The 17,250-nt window shown below is 52.9% G+C and overlaps 1 protein-coding gene across 1 annotated transcript in view; it reads right to left on the bottom strand.

Annotated features, from left to right (window-relative positions):
• The window catches only part of NPDC1 (neural proliferation, differentiation and control 1), a 122,787-nt gene extending 122,259 nt beyond the window's left edge, over positions 1–528 (bottom strand). Inside the window, exon 1 of the mRNA XM_074974129.1 lies at positions 360–528. Within this exon, the coding sequence (XP_074830230.1) occupies positions 360–456 (97 nt within the window). The 5' untranslated portion in view covers positions 457–528. The remainder of the gene's footprint in view (positions 1–359) is intronic.
• Between the last annotated feature and the right edge of the window lie 16,722 nt (positions 529–17,250).

Below are 17,250 nucleotides of genomic sequence, written 5' to 3'. Positions count from 1 at the left end.
CGGTCCTTCCCGGGGACGGGAGCCTGCGCCCACGGGGGGCGAGACAGGGGCTCACCTCGCGGCCCCCCTCAGACTCTCCGACGTGAAGGGAGCACAAGGAAAAGCTCCCACAGCCAGCGCCCTGCGCGGCCCACGGGACTCTGAAAACCCTGTGTCCGGCTGCACCAGGATGCACCGCCCAGCCCCACTCCCTGCAGCCTCCCCATCAAATCAGCCCAACGCCCCCCCGCAGGAACACGCTGCACCCCCAGTGCCCCGCAGCGTCTCCCACAGACCGCGCCCCGTAGGGAGCCGCGTACCCCGCACCCCACCCAGCTGCTGGCGCAGCGGAGCCGGGCTCTCCCCGCCCGGCCCCTCACCTGGTTTGCCGGGCCGCAGCAGGCAGGCTCCGAGGACGATCCCGGGGAGGAGGAGGGCTCCGAGCCGGGGGGCAGGCGCTCTGCGGGCCGCCACCATCCTTCAGCAGCGCCGGGGACTCATTGCAGCGGGGTCCGGCCGGGCGCGGGGGCGGGAGGGAGAGCGCGGGGGCCACCGCCGGAGCTGCGAGGAGTCCGTCTGCCGGGCGGGGAGCCGGAGCGGGGGCGGGCCAATCCCGGCACCGCCCGCACAGCGCCGGGCCCGGCATGCGCGCCCCGGGGCCGGGAGAACCGGACCCACCCACCGCGCTGGCCACCGGGGCGCGCTGCAGAGCGGGGGACGGGAACAGGTGCGGGCCCGCGGCGGCCCCGGGGCAGGGGGGCTGCGCTGGGATCCTGCCCCCAGTGCCCCAGCTCATTCCTGCCCTGCCCACCCCGGCTCCAACTCACTGCTGCCCCAGGACACTGGGGGCCTGCCCCCCGCGTCACTGCTGCCCCGGGATCACCCCCCGGAGCTGCTGCCCCAGGGCACTGGGGACCTGCCCCCCGCCTCACTGCTGCTCCAGGACACTGGGGGCCTGCCCCCTGCCTCACTGCTGCCCCGGGATCACCCCCTGAGCTGCTGCCCCAGGGCACTGGGGGCCTGCCCCCTGACTCACTGCTGCCCCGGGATCACCCCCCGGAGCTGCTGCCCCAGGGCACTGGGGACCTGCCCCCCGCCTCACTGCTGCCCCAGGACACTGGGGGCCTGCCCCCTGCCTCACTGCTGCCCCGGGATCACCCCCTGAGCTGCTGCCCCAGGGCACTGGGGGCCTGCCCCCCGACTCACTGCTGCCCCGGGATCACCCCCCGGAGCTGCTGCCCCAGGACACTGGGGGCCTGCCCCCCGACTCACTGCTGCCCCGGGATCACACCTCCTAACTCTCTGCTCCCGTAGGGCACTGGGGACTGCCCCCAGTTCATTACTGCGTTGGGATTCCCTCCCTGGCTCTCTGCTCTCCTGGGACGCTGGGGACCTAGCTCCAACTGAATGATGCCTGGGACCACCCCTTGGATCTGGTGCCCTAGGGCACTGGGGACCTTCCCCCGTCTCCCAACTCTTTACTGCCTTGGGATCATCCCCTGGCTCTCTGCTCCACTGGGAACCTGCCCCACAAGTCATTACTGCCCTGAGATCAGCCCCCTATCTCTAGATCGCTGCTTCCTTAGGACACTGCCTTCTTCAGCTGCCTGTGGCCAGGGGACTGTGCTGTGCTAGCTACTTGACCCCTCTCTGCTCCTAGGGGACCACAACGTGCTGGAAACCTGCTTCCATCCATCCCCAGCCCAGTGGGGAAGGGTCGGAAGAACTGGGCTGGTGCCAGGGGCAGCATTATTAAAAGATAACCTGCACCAGAAAGGTTAAATTACTGTAATTAACATTACCCCTTTTCGACCCAAGTGACTAGTCAAATTTCCGGGCTCTGGGGATGTTCCAGCTGGAAGCAGAAATTGATGGAGTCTGGTATTTTCTTGGATGCAATCTTGTTTATTTTATGAGCAGCGTACCAAGTCCTGCTTCTCAGAAAGCAGGAGGAACCAAGAACAAAAGCATCAGTTTCTTGGCTTACAACCCTGAGCCTCTTTAGCCAACGGACCTAAAAGCTCTTGCTAACTTTTCCCAGGGTCACACTGTGCTCACAAGTGACTGCGCTGCTTTCTCGCTTTTTGGCTCTGCCTCTGTCCGTATACTTATCGGTTTTCAGTTTCTGTGTGTTCTCTCTCTCCTGTCACGTGTGCACGCACGCACGCACGCACACACACACACACACAGCTCAGCCAAAACCTCCTGGGTGGGTTCACACACAACTTTTGTCAAGGCTTTGCTAATAGTTATGTTAACTGAAGAGCGAATTCACACCTATCAATCTCAATGGGGTTTTAACTCATAACAAAGTTTCACCCAGCTCATAATATTAATTATTATTTTCTTGTGTTATTGCGGTACCGCCTCAGAGCAGCAGTCATAGGCCTGGACCCCATTGTGCTAGGTGCTGTACAAACACAGAACAAAAAGAAAGCCCCTGCCCCAAGGAGCTGACAATTGAATGCATGCTGTTCTGGTTCCTTGTGATCCTGGTGCATTGGGTAATGTTGCCTGTTCTCCACTGAGGTGGGCTGGTGAAGAGTGGAGAGAGGAAGTGTGTCTGTGTGTGAGCAGGGGCTTAGCATCAGGCTCTCTGGCCACTTCAGTAAGGAATCTCAGGGCCCCATTGTTCTCATTGTCTTGCATACACCAGTGTAACTCTGTTATCATGAGGGACGTTGTTCCTGATTTACCCCCCTAGATACGAGCAGGATCGGACTCATTGTCCCCCTTTCTGGGATTCAGGGCCTCCTGGCAGAGGTCTCTGGTGTACCTTCCCAGCATTGAGAGCTGGGCTTCTCAAGTTTTTCCTTCTGCCTGGCGCGTGTGCACTCGGGGCCCTCTCTCTTTCACCAGCCCAAGGCAGGAATTAGAAAGGGGAATTAGTTGCAAGCGGGGGGGGAGAAGCTGTGGGGGGCACGAGTGTCTGATCACTATGGTTGAAAGGCTGTCTGCCCAAGTAGTGACAGCCTGCTGTGCTTATCTGCTAATAATAAAATTTAGCTCTTATTGTTTTTCATATCTAGATCTCAAAGCACTTTACAAAGGAGGATATCATTATTTGCATTTTACAGGTGGGGAAACTGAGGCACAGAGGGAGACCATGAGTTGCCCAAGAAGTCAGTATCAAAACTGGATATTGAACCCAGGCTTCAAATTTAAAACAGATTAAAGGTGCAGGACAATGCACAATGAGCCTGTGGAACTCACTGCAGTAAGACAGCATTTTGAGAGCCTAGCAGGATTCAGTAAAGGATGAGATATTTATACTGATGACGGAGATGTCCAGAGATGCATTACTGATGCAGTTTGCAAATTAATTCCAATTCAGCAGTCTCTCGTTGGAGTCTGCTTTTGAAGTGTTTTTGTTGTGGTATTGCGACTTTTAGGTCTGTAATTGAGTGACCAGGGAGGTTGACAGGTTTCAGAGTAGCAGCCGTGTTAGTCTGTATTCGCAAAAAGAAAAGGAGGACTTGTGGCACCTTAGAGACTAACCAATTTATCTGAGCATAAGCTTTCGTGAGCTACAGTTCACTTCATCGGATGTATTCTTTTTGCGAATACAGACTAACATGGCTGCTACATTGAAACTTATCCTTTACGTAGAGACTGTTCAGTTTGGCCAATGTAAACTGGACATCATTAAATTAGGCTTGAATAGAGACTGGGAGTTGATGAGTCATTACACAAAGTAAAACTATTTCCCCATGTTTATTTTCCCCCCTGCTGTTACTCACACCTTCTTGTCAACTGTTGGAAATGGGCCACCCTGATTATCACTACAAAAGGCTTTTTTTCCTCCTGCTGATAATAGCCCACCTTAACTGATCACTCTCATTACAGTGGGTATGGCAACGCCCATTGTTTCACATTCTGTGTATATATATCTTCCTACTGTATTTTCCACTGCATGCATCCGATGAAGTGGGTGTTAGCTCACGAAAGCTTATGCTCAAATAAATTTGTTAGTCTCTAAGGTGCCACAAGTCCTCCTGTTTTTTTTACATTAGTTACTGTATCACTGCTGCTGTTCTGCATAAAGCCCTGTCCATCAGGGAGGTGAGACAGATAAAAAGGTCAAATCTATTTACAGAAACAGATACTAGAAACAGGGGCAATGCGAAAAGTAGATAAGGAAAATTGCACCAGGCTTAGGGTGACCATGTTTCCCTATGCTGACTACGGGACACCTGGTAAAATTACTTGTTTTCAAAGGAGTTCAACGACAACCAATCAGACCAAAGCAGTACAAACATTCAAATTAACATCAAGTTGACTGAGCCCCTGTTAAAAAGAAACCCTGCGTAGCTGGATTCTTTTTATTTACCTTCTTATCTTTAAAACTTTAGAGTTCACACAGAGAGAGGTGACACACACACACTCCCGTACACCTCTCTCACACAGCGGGGGGTGACCGACCGACCCAACCCTCCCTGCCCGGCACTTTCCGCCCTCCAGTTCTGGGTTGGCCCCCGGGATGGACCCACCTCTCCTGGTACCTGGCGCCAGGTCTTCTTGAGGCAATACATGGGCAGGGGGCATGCAGGGTCGCATGCCCTCCCTCCCCAGATTTCTGCCAGGGTTCACACCAGAATGTGGCCAGCAGCAAACTTTTGGCACAGTGCAGAAGGAAGGGGATGGGAGCTGCTTCCAGCCATAGGGGAGGAGGGGAAGGGGAAGGGGTGACCTGGCCTGTGTCTTTGCAGAGCTCATCTCTTCCCCCGCCACACACACACATCCCTGTGCCTGGAAGCAGCTTATCCCTTCCTGCCCACACAGTGTTGAAAGGCAGCTAACACCTGCAGGCTGCTGCTGGCCACGGACAGCCCAGCCGCCTCCTGTCCCCCAGCAACAGTGCGGGCAGGAAGGGGTTAAGCCCTAAGGATGCATCAGGGCCCAGGGAACCTGACTGCAGGGGCTTCAGCGAACCTGGCCAGAGAGGTGGCTCAGCAGAGGAGGGTGCCTAGGGGATGGAGCAGCCCCGCGCTCCCTGGGGGCAGGACCCAGGGCTTGGGGGTGGGGAGTGAAGAGGGTGCTAAGCTGCTGCCCGGGGTCTGCAGTAGAGCCTGCAGGGTCAGGACATGAACAGGCTGGAAATCGCTGCCCCCCGCCACTCCAGAGCTTAGCTGAGGGGCAGAGAGGCTTCCCCATTCCAGCGCTGTCCGGGGCTTTGGCACATGCCGGGCTTGGCTCCTCCTGGCCAGTGCACCGGAGCAGAGGGTCTTGGGCTTTCCTAGGGCACCGGCCCAGCCAGAGGCAGCGGGGGGAGGAAGGAACCTGCCGGCCAGGCTGCTGGTGAGCTGAGCGCTCTGACCAGGGGCTGGTTCTCCGCACAGCACTGGGGGTTGGGACACGCCCCGCCCGGCGGTATTTGGAGGAACAGCAGGGCTGGTGGGGGTGAAGGGGCAAAGCAGGGAAAGGACAGCGAGAGGGGGAGCACGTAATGGGCCTACAGGTGGGCAGTAAAGGCAACACGTAGCCGGCCGCTGCCTGGCACCTGCTCGCACTCACAACCCACTGCAGAGCGCAGCCAGCGCCTGCTGGAAACGGGACAGGGGGCTGCGCTGACAGACCAGCAGGGAGAGCGGCCAGCCCCCCGTGCCGCAGCTTTGCCCCGCCACCAGGCTTGCACACCCACCCCCATTGTCGGCCACTGGACCCTTCCACTCACTGCTGGTAGGCGGCTAGCTGGCGAGCAGGGATCCGGCCAGCAGCAGGACCCATCAGTACTGGGGGAGAAGAGACAGAAAATACAGGACAATGTGCCCATTTTTAAGAAAACGTAGGGACACATGCAGGAGGGCTTAAATGTGGGACTGTCCCTTTAACAATGGGACGTCCGGTCACCCTAACCAGGCTTGAAGGACTAGAAACCAGAGAAGTGACTGTAAGGACCTTTCGTACATATGGGACAAAACTACAATTCCATTGCAATGTTTATTATAACTAAATTAATGAGCTAGGTTTCTCTTACATACACTCATCCCCACCCGACCCCAAGACCCTGGTCTGGAGAACTAGAGATGCTTTTCCTGTGTAGCTGCCACAGTCAAACCTGCAATCTGAGCTGGGAGAGAAAAACAGACAGCAGGAGCCTGGTCTCCATTCCTGCCTCTAAACACCGCTCTGGTGACCTATGGGGCTATACATGAACTGCAAAAGATCTGGGGAGAATTCCTCCAGTGCTGGGTCAGTGTAAGACCCATGTAAATAGCCCTACACTGCTCCCCCTTGCAAGAGCCAGGCTTCATGGGTCAGCTGCAGCACTGAATCAGTGCTGCCTTTCCACAGAGTAACTGTGCCACCTCCTGGCCACGCACTATCACCTCTGGCACAGCTCTGTCTCTTATCTGAAAGGCAGTAACTAGGGGACAGAGTCAAGTAACTTTGATCCTGGGTGCCCTGGGGTGGGCAATGGTGTCAAGAGGCAGCAGGGTGGGGCACTGCCACCCCCGGTGCCCTGGGGCTGGCTGGCTCGGAGAGAGTTCCAACACCTGGGAGCCCTGGGGCTAGAGGGTGCAGGGCATCACCTCACCAGACCTCCTGTAGCCAGCTGGAAGTGTGGTGCAGGAGGAGAAGGGGACAGTGGGTTCAGAGCCAGGTGCCATCTTGCTGGCTGTCCTGTGGCTGGCCAGGGGTGTGGGCCAGGAGGAGGGGTATGTAGGCAGTACAAGGCTCTGCCTTGCTGGGGTCCTGTGGCTGGTTTGGGGGGATGGGCAGGGGGCTGTGAGCTGCCTGTCAGGGTGATCTGGGTCCTGTCCTAGGGGATGGGAGTGAGAGGAATGGGGAGCCAGGGGCTGCTGCCCCAAGTGCCTGCAGGCCACCTGGGTGTTGGTGATAATCAGTAGGTGTGGGGTAGGGGGGAGCAGTGTGTGGCCAAGTTCTGCCCAGGGCCAGACTAGGGGTGGGTGAGTGGGATGGGCATAACAGCCTCAGGTGCCCTGGGGCTGGCTGTGGGTGTTGGGGGGAGTGGGAAGGCTGGGTGCCACCACACTGAGTACCCTGGGGCCAGACAGGGAGCAGACGCCATAGCCCTTGTGCCCTAAGGTGGGCTGTGGGTGTCGAGGAAGCAGGAGGGGCCAAGCACTGCTGCCCCAGTTGCCCTGGTGCCGGCCAGTGGGTGGGGAGGGGTGGAATGGGGGGCTGGATCCTACCACCCAGATGCCTGAGGGCCAGCCAGGGGGTTGGGAGCAGTTGGGGGCGGGGGCAAGGCTCTGATGCCCCAGCTGATCTGGGGCTGGCCAACTGCGGCAGTAGAGGATGTAGTGGGCAGTTGGGGGTGATGGGCATTGCTGACCCAGAAGTCCTGGGCCCAGGTTGGGAGTTGAGGGGACAGGACCCTCTGTGGGGGTGTCAGGGCTCCTTCCCCACTCTGAACTCTAGGGTACAGATGTGGGGACCTGCATGAAAGACCCCCTAAGCTTATTCTTACCAGCTTAGGTTAAAAACTTCCCCAAGGTACAAACTTTGCCTTGTCCTTGAACCATATGCTGCCACCACCAAACGTTTAAAGAAAGAACAGGGAAAAAGCCCACTTGGAGACGTCTTCCCCCAAAATATCCCCCCAAGCCCTACACCCCCTTTCCTGGAGAACGCTTGATAAGAATCCTCACCAATTTGTATAGGTGAACACAGACCCAAACCCTTGGATTTTAAGAACAATGAAAAATCAATCAGGTTCTTAAAAGAAGAATTTTAATTAAAGAAAAGGTAAAAGAATCACCTCTGTAAAATCAAGATGGAAAATACCTTACAGGGTATTCAGATTCAAAACACAGAGGATCCCTCTCTGGGCAAAACCTTAAAGTTACAGAAAACAGGAATAAACCTCCCTCTTAACACAGGGAAAATTCACATAAAACAAAAGAAACTAATCCGCCTTGCCTGGCTTACCTCTACTGGTTGCAATATTGGAGACTTGGATTAGGATGGGTTGGAGAAGATGGATTTCTGTCTGGCCTTTCAGTCCCAAGAGAGAACAAACATGTAAACAAAGAGCACAAAATAAAAGCCTTTCCCCGCCCAAGATTTGAAAATATCTTGTTCCCTTATTGGTCCTTTTGGTCAGGTGCCAGCTAGGTTAGCTGAGCTTCTTAACCCTTTACAGGTCACAGGATGTTGCCGCTGGCCAGGAGGGATTTTATAGCACTGTATACAGAAAGGCGGTTACCCTTCCCTTTATATTTATGACACGGCCCCCAAATCACAGATAGGGTGAAACGCTGGCTGTGAATTCTTCCTGGAGCTCTAGGAGAAAACAGAGTTAATAAGACACATGCATCTCTAAATATACTACTAACTGTATAAAGACTAACAATATTTCCCACATCTTAAGGACGATTTGGACCAGTTGATTGTGGGAAACTTTCACAGGAGAGTGCATCAGCCACTTTGTTAGAAGCTCCTGAGATGTGTTGTATGTCGAAATCAAAATCTTGGAGAGCTAAACTCCACCAAATAAGTTTTTTTGTTATTTCCCTTGGCAATATGAAGCCACTGTAGCGTAGCATGGTCGGTTTGCAGGTGGAAACGCCGTCCCCAAACGTATGGGCGTAGCTTTTCCAGAGTGTAGACAATGGCGTAACATTCCTTTTCACTGATTGACCAGTGGCTTTCCCTCTCAGCTCAGAAGCTCTCCCTCTCAGCTCAGACAGCTTCTTGCTGAGAAACACAACAGGATGGAACTCTTGACTGGGTCCTTCCTGCATTAAGACTGCTCCCACACCGCGCTCGGATGCATCTGTGGTTACTAGGAACGGTTTGTCAAAGTCTGGGGCCCTTAGCACAGGGTCAGACATGAGTGTCGCTTTAAGCTAGTTAAAGGCCTTCTGACACTCTTCAGTCCACTGAACTGCATTTGGCTGTTTCTTTTTGGTTAGGTCGGTCAGTGGGGCGGCGATTTGGCCGTAATTCGGTACAAATCGCCTGTAATATCCGGCCAAGCCTAAGAAGGATTGGATCTGTTTCTTTGACTTTGGGACAGGCAACTTTTGGATAGCATCCACTTTGGCCTGTAGGGGGTTGATAGTTCCTTGACCCACCTGGTGTCCAAGGTAAGTCACTCTGTTTAGGCCTATTTGACATTTCTTAGCCTTAACAGTTAGTCCTGCCTCCCTTATGCGCTCAAAGACTTTTTGTAGATGTTCCAGGTGTTCTGCCCAGGAATCTGAAAATATGGCCACATCATCAAGGTAGGCAACTGCATATTCTCCCAATCCCGGTAGGAGACCATCTACAAGTTTTTGGAAGGTGGCGGGTGCATTCTACAGCCCGAAAGGGAGCACATTAAATTCATACAGCCCGACGTGTGATGAAGGCCGACCTTTCCTTGGCAGATTCATCTAGCGGTACCTGCCAGTACCCCTTGGTTAAGTCCAAGGTAGAGATGAACTGGGCCCGTCCCAGTTTCTCCAATAGTTCATCTGTGCGTGCCATTGGATAGTTATCTGGGCAAGTTACAGCATTTAGCTTACCGTAGTCCATGCAAAAACGTATCTCCCCATCTGGTTTGGGAACTAGAACCACTGGAGATGCCCATGAACTGTGGGAGGGGCGGATTACACCCATCTGTTGCATATCCTGGATCTCCCGTTCTATAGCAGTTTTAGCTTGAGGAGACACCCAGTAAGGTTGGACTTTAATTGGGTGAGCATTACCTGTGTCAATGGCGTGGCATGCCCGTTCAGTCAGTCCTGGGGTGGCTGAGAACGTCGGCGCATAGCTAGTGCACAGCTCCTTGATCTGCTGTCGCTGAATACGCCCAAGGGTCATGGAGAGGTTCACCTCTTCCACGCCACCATCACTTTCCCCTTCGTAGTAGACACTGTCAGGCCACTCACTGTCATCTCCTCCCTGGGCTGTAAACTGACAAACCTTTAATTCTCTGGAATAAAAGGGCTTTAAAGAATTAATATGGTACACCTTAGGCTTTCGGTTTGAGGTGGGGAATGCTATGAGATAATTAACAGCTCCCAGGTGCTCTTGGACCGTGAATGGCCCTTCCAACGACGCTTTCATTTTATGAGCCTGGAGCGCCTTTAAGACCATGACCTGGTCCCCTACTTTGAAGGAACGCTCTCTGGCATGTTTATCATACCAGTCTTTTTGCTCTTTTTGAGCATCTTTTAGGTTTTCTTTAGCAAGAGCTAAAGAGGTTTGGAGGGTGGTTTGTAGGTTGGTTACAAAGTCCAGAATGTTAGTTCCTGGAGAAGGTGTAAATCCCTCCCATTGCTGCTTCACCAACTGTAATGGCCCCTTAACCTCGCAGCCATATACAAGTTCAAATGGTGAAAACCCTAAACTGGGATGGGGTACAGCTGCAACACTAGGTCCCAATCATTGGAGTGCTCATTTACGAATTTACGTATCATGGCCCCCAAAGTTCCATTAAACTTCTCCACCAGGCCATTTGTTTGATGATGGTAAGGGGTGGCAACCAAGTGATTCACCGCATGAGCTTCCCAAAGGCTTTTCATAGCTCCTGCCAGGAAATTAGTTCCTGCATCTGTAAGGATGTCAGAGGGCCAACCTACTCTGGCAAAAATATCTGTTAGTTTCTGGCACACACTTTTAGCCCTAGTGTTGCTTAGAGCTACTGCTTCCGGCCATCAGGTGGCAAAATCCATGAAAGTCAGTATGTACTGCTTTCCTCTGGGTGTCTTTTTCGGAAAAGGACCCAGAATATCCACGGCTACTCACTGAAATGGAACCTCAATGATGGGGAGTGGCTGGAGAGGGGCTTTGACCTGGTCTTGGGATTTTCCCACTCTTTGGCATACCTCACAAGACCGGACATAGGTAGAAACATCCTTGCCCATTCCTTCCCAGTGGAACGACTTTCCCAAATGGTCTTTGGTTCTGTTCACCCCAGCATGGCCACTAGGATGATCGTGGGCTAAGCTCAAGAGCTTTACCCGGTACTTAGTTGGAACTACCAACTGTCTCTGAGGATGCCAGTCTTCCTGGTGTCCACCAGAAAGAGTTTCCTTGTATAAAAGTCCTCTTTCTACAACAAACCTGGATCGATTAGAAGAGCTGAGCTGCTCCGTGCCGCCGTCCAAGCTCTCTGGAGGCTTTCATCTGCTTCCTGTTCAGTTTGGAACTGTTCCCTTGATATTGGAGACCAATGAGTTCCTCATTGGATTGTGGACCTGGGCTTGGTCCCTCTGGAAGTGATGCAGGGGATGGGGCTGTTTCCGTTGATGCTGAACCGCTCTCTGCTGGTGCACTATGGGGTATTTCAGGCTCTGGCTGAGCCTCTCGTGTAGGGTCATCTGCTGCTGCTGCCAGTGCAGGCTCGGTGGTGCCCTCTGGTGTTGGAGCTATAGACGGGGTTGCAAGCGCTGGACTCAGTGCTGGCAATGGTTCTGGTGCTGGTTGCTTTGCCAGTTTCGGTTCGGGGACTGGCTTTGGCTGGGTCTCTGAGACTGGATCCACTACGGCCGTTGCAGTTGTTGGCAGGGGATCCGGTTCCACCACCTCCATCTGGGTCTCTGGTAACACAGACAGGGCCCTGGTGGAAGGCTCAGGAACAGGATAGGTGTGGAAGCTTGCTTAGTCTGGTTGCGGGTAACCATTCTCATCCTCTTGGCGAGCTTTACCTGGTTGGCCAAGTCTTCCCCCAGCAGCATGGGAATAGGATAACCATCACAGACTGCAAAAGTCCACATTCCTGACCAGCCCTTGTACTGGACAGGCAACTTGGCTGTAGGCAAATCGAAAGAGTTGGACTTGAAGGGTTGAATCGTCACTTGGGCCTCTGGGTTGACTAAGTTGGGGTCCACTAAGGATTGATGGATAGCTGACACCTGCGCTCCAGTGTCCCACCACTCTGTAACCTTCTTCCCGCCCACACTCACAGTTTCCCTTCGCTCTAAGGGTATCTGGGAGGCATCTGGGCCTGAGGACCTTTGGTGTGACCCCGGTGCAATGAACTGTAATCTGTTGGGGTTCTTGGGGCAGTTGGCCTTCACATGCCCCAGCTCATTACATTTAAAACATTGCCCAGTTGACAGGTCACTGGGGCGAGGTGGGTTGCTGGAGAATGGTGTGGCGGGACGATAAGGTGTCTGGCGTTTTCCTTGGGATGTAGGTGGGGCCTTGGGTTGCCCCCGGTGATAGGGTTTTGTTTCAGGTTGCCCCTTCTGATATTCGCCCCAACTGCTACTAGTTTTTTTTCCTTTCTGTCACCTCCACCCATTTGGCTCCAATCTCTCCCGCCTTGATTACATCTGTGGGCTTCCCATCTAGGATGTACCTTTCTATTTCCTCAGGAACACCCTCTAAGAGCTGCTCCATTTGCATTAGGAAGGGCAACTCTTCTGGAGATTTAACACTTGCTCCTGATATCCAGGCACCCCAGTGTTTCACAATGTGGTAGGCATGTCGGATAAATAACACGTCTGGTTTCCACCTTAGGGCTCTGAACCGCCAACGGGAATGCTCAGGTGTTAGCCCCATTCTGACTCTCGCCTGGGTTTTAAACAGTTCATAACTGTTCATGTGGTCCTTAGGCATTTCAGCCGCCACCTCGGCTAAGGGTCCACTGAGCTGCGGCCTCAGCTCTACCATGTACTGGTCTGTAGAGATGCTGTACCAAAGGCAGGCCCTTTCGAAGTTTTCTGAGAAGGCCTCGGTATCATCGCCTGCCTTGTAGGTGGGGAACTTTCTGGGATGGGAAGCGGTACCTGGAGAAGGATTGCTCGGGTTGGTTGGTATTTTCTGCTGAGCCCTTGCCTTCTCCATCTCCAGTGCATGCTTCCTCTCTTTTTCTTTCTCCTTCATAGCTCTCTTGTGGGCAGCTTCCTCTGCCTCCACCCTGGCTTTTTCTGCCTCCATATCTAAGCACCTTAAGGCCATCTGTCTACCATGCTCTTTTTGTTTCTCTTCAGCTTCAAATCTGGCCAGCTCTAGTTTATTAGCTGCTTCACTTGTAGTCATTTTCCTGCTTTCTTTTGCTTAACTCTAGCTATACCCCAGAGTTAGAAAAAAAAAAAAAAAAACTTGTGAATTTCCCTGCAGGAGGTTAACTACCCTGCCTTTAGGTAGAGAAAACTCCAGCTCAAAAAGGAAAAATCCTTTTGTGAAAAACCTAACACCTGTGTCTCCAGGCAAATAGACAGAAAACTCTCTAGTTGCTCTCAGCTTAAAAAAAAAACCTCTTCAGGTCTGTGCTTTTGGTTCAAAATGATCCCACCGCTCTGCCACCATGTCAGGGTTCCTTCCCCACTCTGAACTCTAGGGTACAGATGTAGGGACCTGCATGAAAGACCCCCCTAAGCTTATTCTTACCAGCTTAGGTTAAAAACTTCCCCAAGGTACAAACTTTGCCTTGTCCTTGAACAGTATACTGCCACCATCAAGCATTTCAAACAAAGAACAGGGAAAGAGACCACTTGGAGACGTCTTTCCCCAAAATATCCCCCCAAGCCCTACACCCCCTTTCCTGGAGAACGCTTGATAAGAATCCTCACCAATTTATACAGGTGAACACAGACCCAAACCCTTGGATTTTAAGAACAATGAAAAATCAATCAGGTTCTTAAATGAAGAATTTTAATTAAAGAAAAGGTAAAAGAATCACCTCTGTAAAATCAGGATGGAAAATACCTTACAGGGTATTCAGATTCAAAACACGAGGATCCCTCTCTGGGCAAAACCTTAAAGTTACAGAAAACAGGAATAAACCTCCCTCTTAACACAGGGAAAATTCACATAAAACAAAAGAAACTAATCCGCCTTGCCTGGCTTACCTCTACTGGTTGCAATATTGGAGACTTAGATTAGGATGGGTTGGAGAAGATGGATTTCTATCTGGCCTCTCTCGGTCCCAAGAGAGAACAAACAGTAAACAAAGAGCACAAAACAAAAGCCTTCCCCCCCCACAAGATTTGAAAGTATCTTGTTCCCCATTGGTCCTTTGGGTCAGGTGCCAGCCAGGTTAGCTGAGCTTCTTAACCCTTTTCAGGTCACAGGATGTTGCCTCTGGCCAGGAGGGATTTTATAGCACTGTATACAGAAAGGTGGTTACCCTTCCCTTTATATTTATGACAGGGGGGGAGTGAGAGGAGGCTGGATGCTGCCTTCCCATTTGCCCTGTGGAGGGGCTATGTCATCCCTGGTGCCTGGGAAATGATTTGGGGAGCTGCGGACTGCTGCCCTGGGTGCCATGGGGCCAGATGTGCTGGCATGCACCTCCTCCCCTGGTGCTCAGGGGACAAGCAAAGTGGCGGGGGGGGGGGGGGAGGAGGTGGAAGGAGGGCTAAGTGCTGCCCTGGTACTAGCCAGGGGATTGGGGGAGGGCAGGCGCCTGCTCCCCAGGTTCTCTGAAGCTGGCTAGGGGGAGCGGGGGACCAGGCCCTGGTGCCAGCAGTTAGGGTGGGAGGGTCAGAGGCTGCAGAGGGGGCCAGACTCTGAGGTGGGAAGTGGGGTCCAGGCTGCAAGGTGGGTGCTGCTGCCCAGGCTGACAGGAGAGGGGGCAGGTGGAAGGTGGTGGTTGGGTGCCAGCGCCAGTGGTGGCCTGAGGCTGGTGGGGGTGGGTGGGAGGATCCAGACACCAATGTCAGTGGGGCAGAATGGGGATGACCACAGTTGTTAGCACTCAGGAGAGTTGTTACAGCTGCTCAGGGCTGCAGTTCCTGGAGCTGGGGAGGCCTCCAGGCACTAACAAGCGGTGCGGCCTGTTAAGTCAGCACCTCTCGATGTTATTCGCAAGGAAAGATCATGGGCTCGGCTGGGTGGCAAAGGCGCTCGGCCAGGTCTATTTGTCTGCAAAGCTTGGTACTCGCGCCCTGTGTCACTCACAGGGACACTAACACATGTATGCCCGGGACAAGGCAAAGGCTCAGTCAGGACAGAGGCAGTCCTGTCCCTTCGGCCGATGCAAAGTTGCCCCTCCTATAACTGCTCCTTTTATTCCTCACTACTCCAGATGTCGTCAGTTGCCACCTGTACACCTTGTCCCCGCTGGTTCACACAAAACATCCTGATCCATGATCCTGTCATCCCAGCCTTCTCTTGCGAGGTTTCAGTGTATGCCTGCACAATCTCCTGGGAGTTCATTCATGTAGTTACTTGAGAACTTGGGGTGTTCCTGTGCCATCCTCGCCGGTCAGGAACGTGCCAATACCTGCTGTGTTACCATCCTGCCAAGGCCAGGCCTACCCTGGGTCACAGCCTCCAGTTCACACTGCTAGCTAGGCCTAGGCCTCCAGCAAGGCCTACAGGCACCATCCCACGGGTGGCCTGGGCAGGCAGGGAGGATGGTGGGTGTCCAGGCAACACCTCCACAATTGCCCAGAGGCTCTTCCCTTAAGAACTCTGTGTAGCTTGAAAGCTTGTCTCTCTCCTGTCACAGGACTGACACAGATACAACTTCCCTTGCAGCTGTCAGATTGAGCTGCCCCCTCGTCTCGGTGGCCAGAGTAGGAAAGGTCTGCTGGGCTCCAGCCTGGGACTCTTGGTCCTTCTGTGGGTCCTTGACTATTAAGCCTTGCCCTGTGAGTCCTTCTTTTAAACATGATGTGGGAAAGAGTAAAAACGTGCAGGAAAATGCAGGGGCAAAGGCATGCATGCATCAAGTGAAGCAGCGAGAAATGCGGCCATCAGGTCAACCAATAGGGCCGCATGCAACTCTAGCTGTACTGTCAGGTTGTAGGGTCCCAAGCTATTGTGGCCATCTGGTGAAGCCAGCTGGCCCAAATTCCTCTCACTAGCGGGCATGAGTAACCAGGCAGAAACAAAACACAAACTCCTGTGTAACTGTAGATGGCAGGTAGAGTCATAGGGTTCTGAGACCTTCTGACCAAACCAGTGCAGCACTGAGACTGGAACACGGATCGCAGGATTCAGCGCCCTGAGTGCTGATCATTTCTCCATGGGATCTTCTAATGGCTTTGTCTCTGGACACCTGTGACTCTTGGCACTCAGATGGCAGAACTGTCCCCTGGCCTCACTGATTCTCACCAGCTGGTCTCTCTCTCTCGTGACTCTTTTTCTCCCCGTCTCTATGTCTCTCCTATCTCCCGCTTCGCTTTCTTGGAAACTGGCCCCACAGCACTTTGGAATGGCCAGAGATTGCATTGTCTGTACCTGGGCTGCTAACCCACTTACAAATGACTCACCAAGAAAAACAACCCTTTTCCGGGAAACTGCAATGGCTTCTGGGAAACAGCGAGTCAACCAGGATATTGCAGGGATTTATTTAGCTCCTCATGTACAACACATATTAAAAGCCTACCACCCACCCAGGGCTTGAACCCTCGAACCTCAGATGAAGAATCTCCTGCTCCACTGATTTAGCTTCTGCTGTGCCCACACTTCTTGCTAGCATAGCAAAACATGGTACATGCCATGACAAACCTAACACCTGCAATGCTGTTTATGGGGCAAAATCTCAGATCACGCTTGGATTTATTAAAGCCAGATCTACAGCTACAAATCGGAAATTGTCCAATAAGTCAAGATGTGGCACGAAGGCCTCACCTCGTCAGCTACAAGTGAGGCCTGGTTTTAGCAGCTGTTTGGGGTTATTAGGAGTTCGTAGGTGTTGTACATTTTGACCGAAGGTCATTAGGCTTTATTACAGGATGTTGGGCATTATCATGAACTTGTTTGCGATGTTTAGCGGTTACTAAGAATTGCTAGATGTTAATTTTCTACAAATCCGCACAGACACACCCCTAGAACCCTGACCAGGGGTATTCTATCTGCTACCCAAGATCCATAAACCTGGAAATCCTGGACGCCCCATCATCTCAGGCATTGGCATCCTGACAGCTTGATTGTCTGGCTATGTAGACTCCCTCCTCAGGCCCTATGCTATCAGCACTCCCAGCTATCTTCGAGGCACCACTGACTTCCTGAGGAAACTACAATCCATCGATGATCTTCCTGAAAACACCATCCTAGCCACGATGGATGTAGAAGCCCCCTACACCAACATTCCACACAAAGATGGACTACAAGCCGTCAGGAACACTATCCCTGATAATGTCACGGCAAACCTGGTGGCTGAACTTTGTGACTTTGTCCTCAGCCATAACTATTTCACATTTGGGGACAATGTATACCTTCAAATCAGCGGCACTGCTATGGGTACCCGCATGGCCCCACAGTATGCCAACATTTTTATGGCTGACTTAGAACAATGCTTCCTCAGCTCTCGTCCCCTAATGCCCCTACTCTACATGCGCTACACTGATGACATCTTCATCATCTGGACCCATGGAAAAGAAGCCCTTGAGGAATTCCACCATGATTTCAACAATT

This window comes from Natator depressus, chromosome 16, assembly GCF_965152275.1.
Source record: "Natator depressus isolate rNatDep1 chromosome 16, rNatDep2.hap1, whole genome shotgun sequence".
NCBI lineage: Eukaryota > Metazoa > Chordata > Testudines > Cheloniidae > Natator > Natator depressus.
This window is presented reverse-complemented; position numbering and strand designations above follow the sequence as displayed.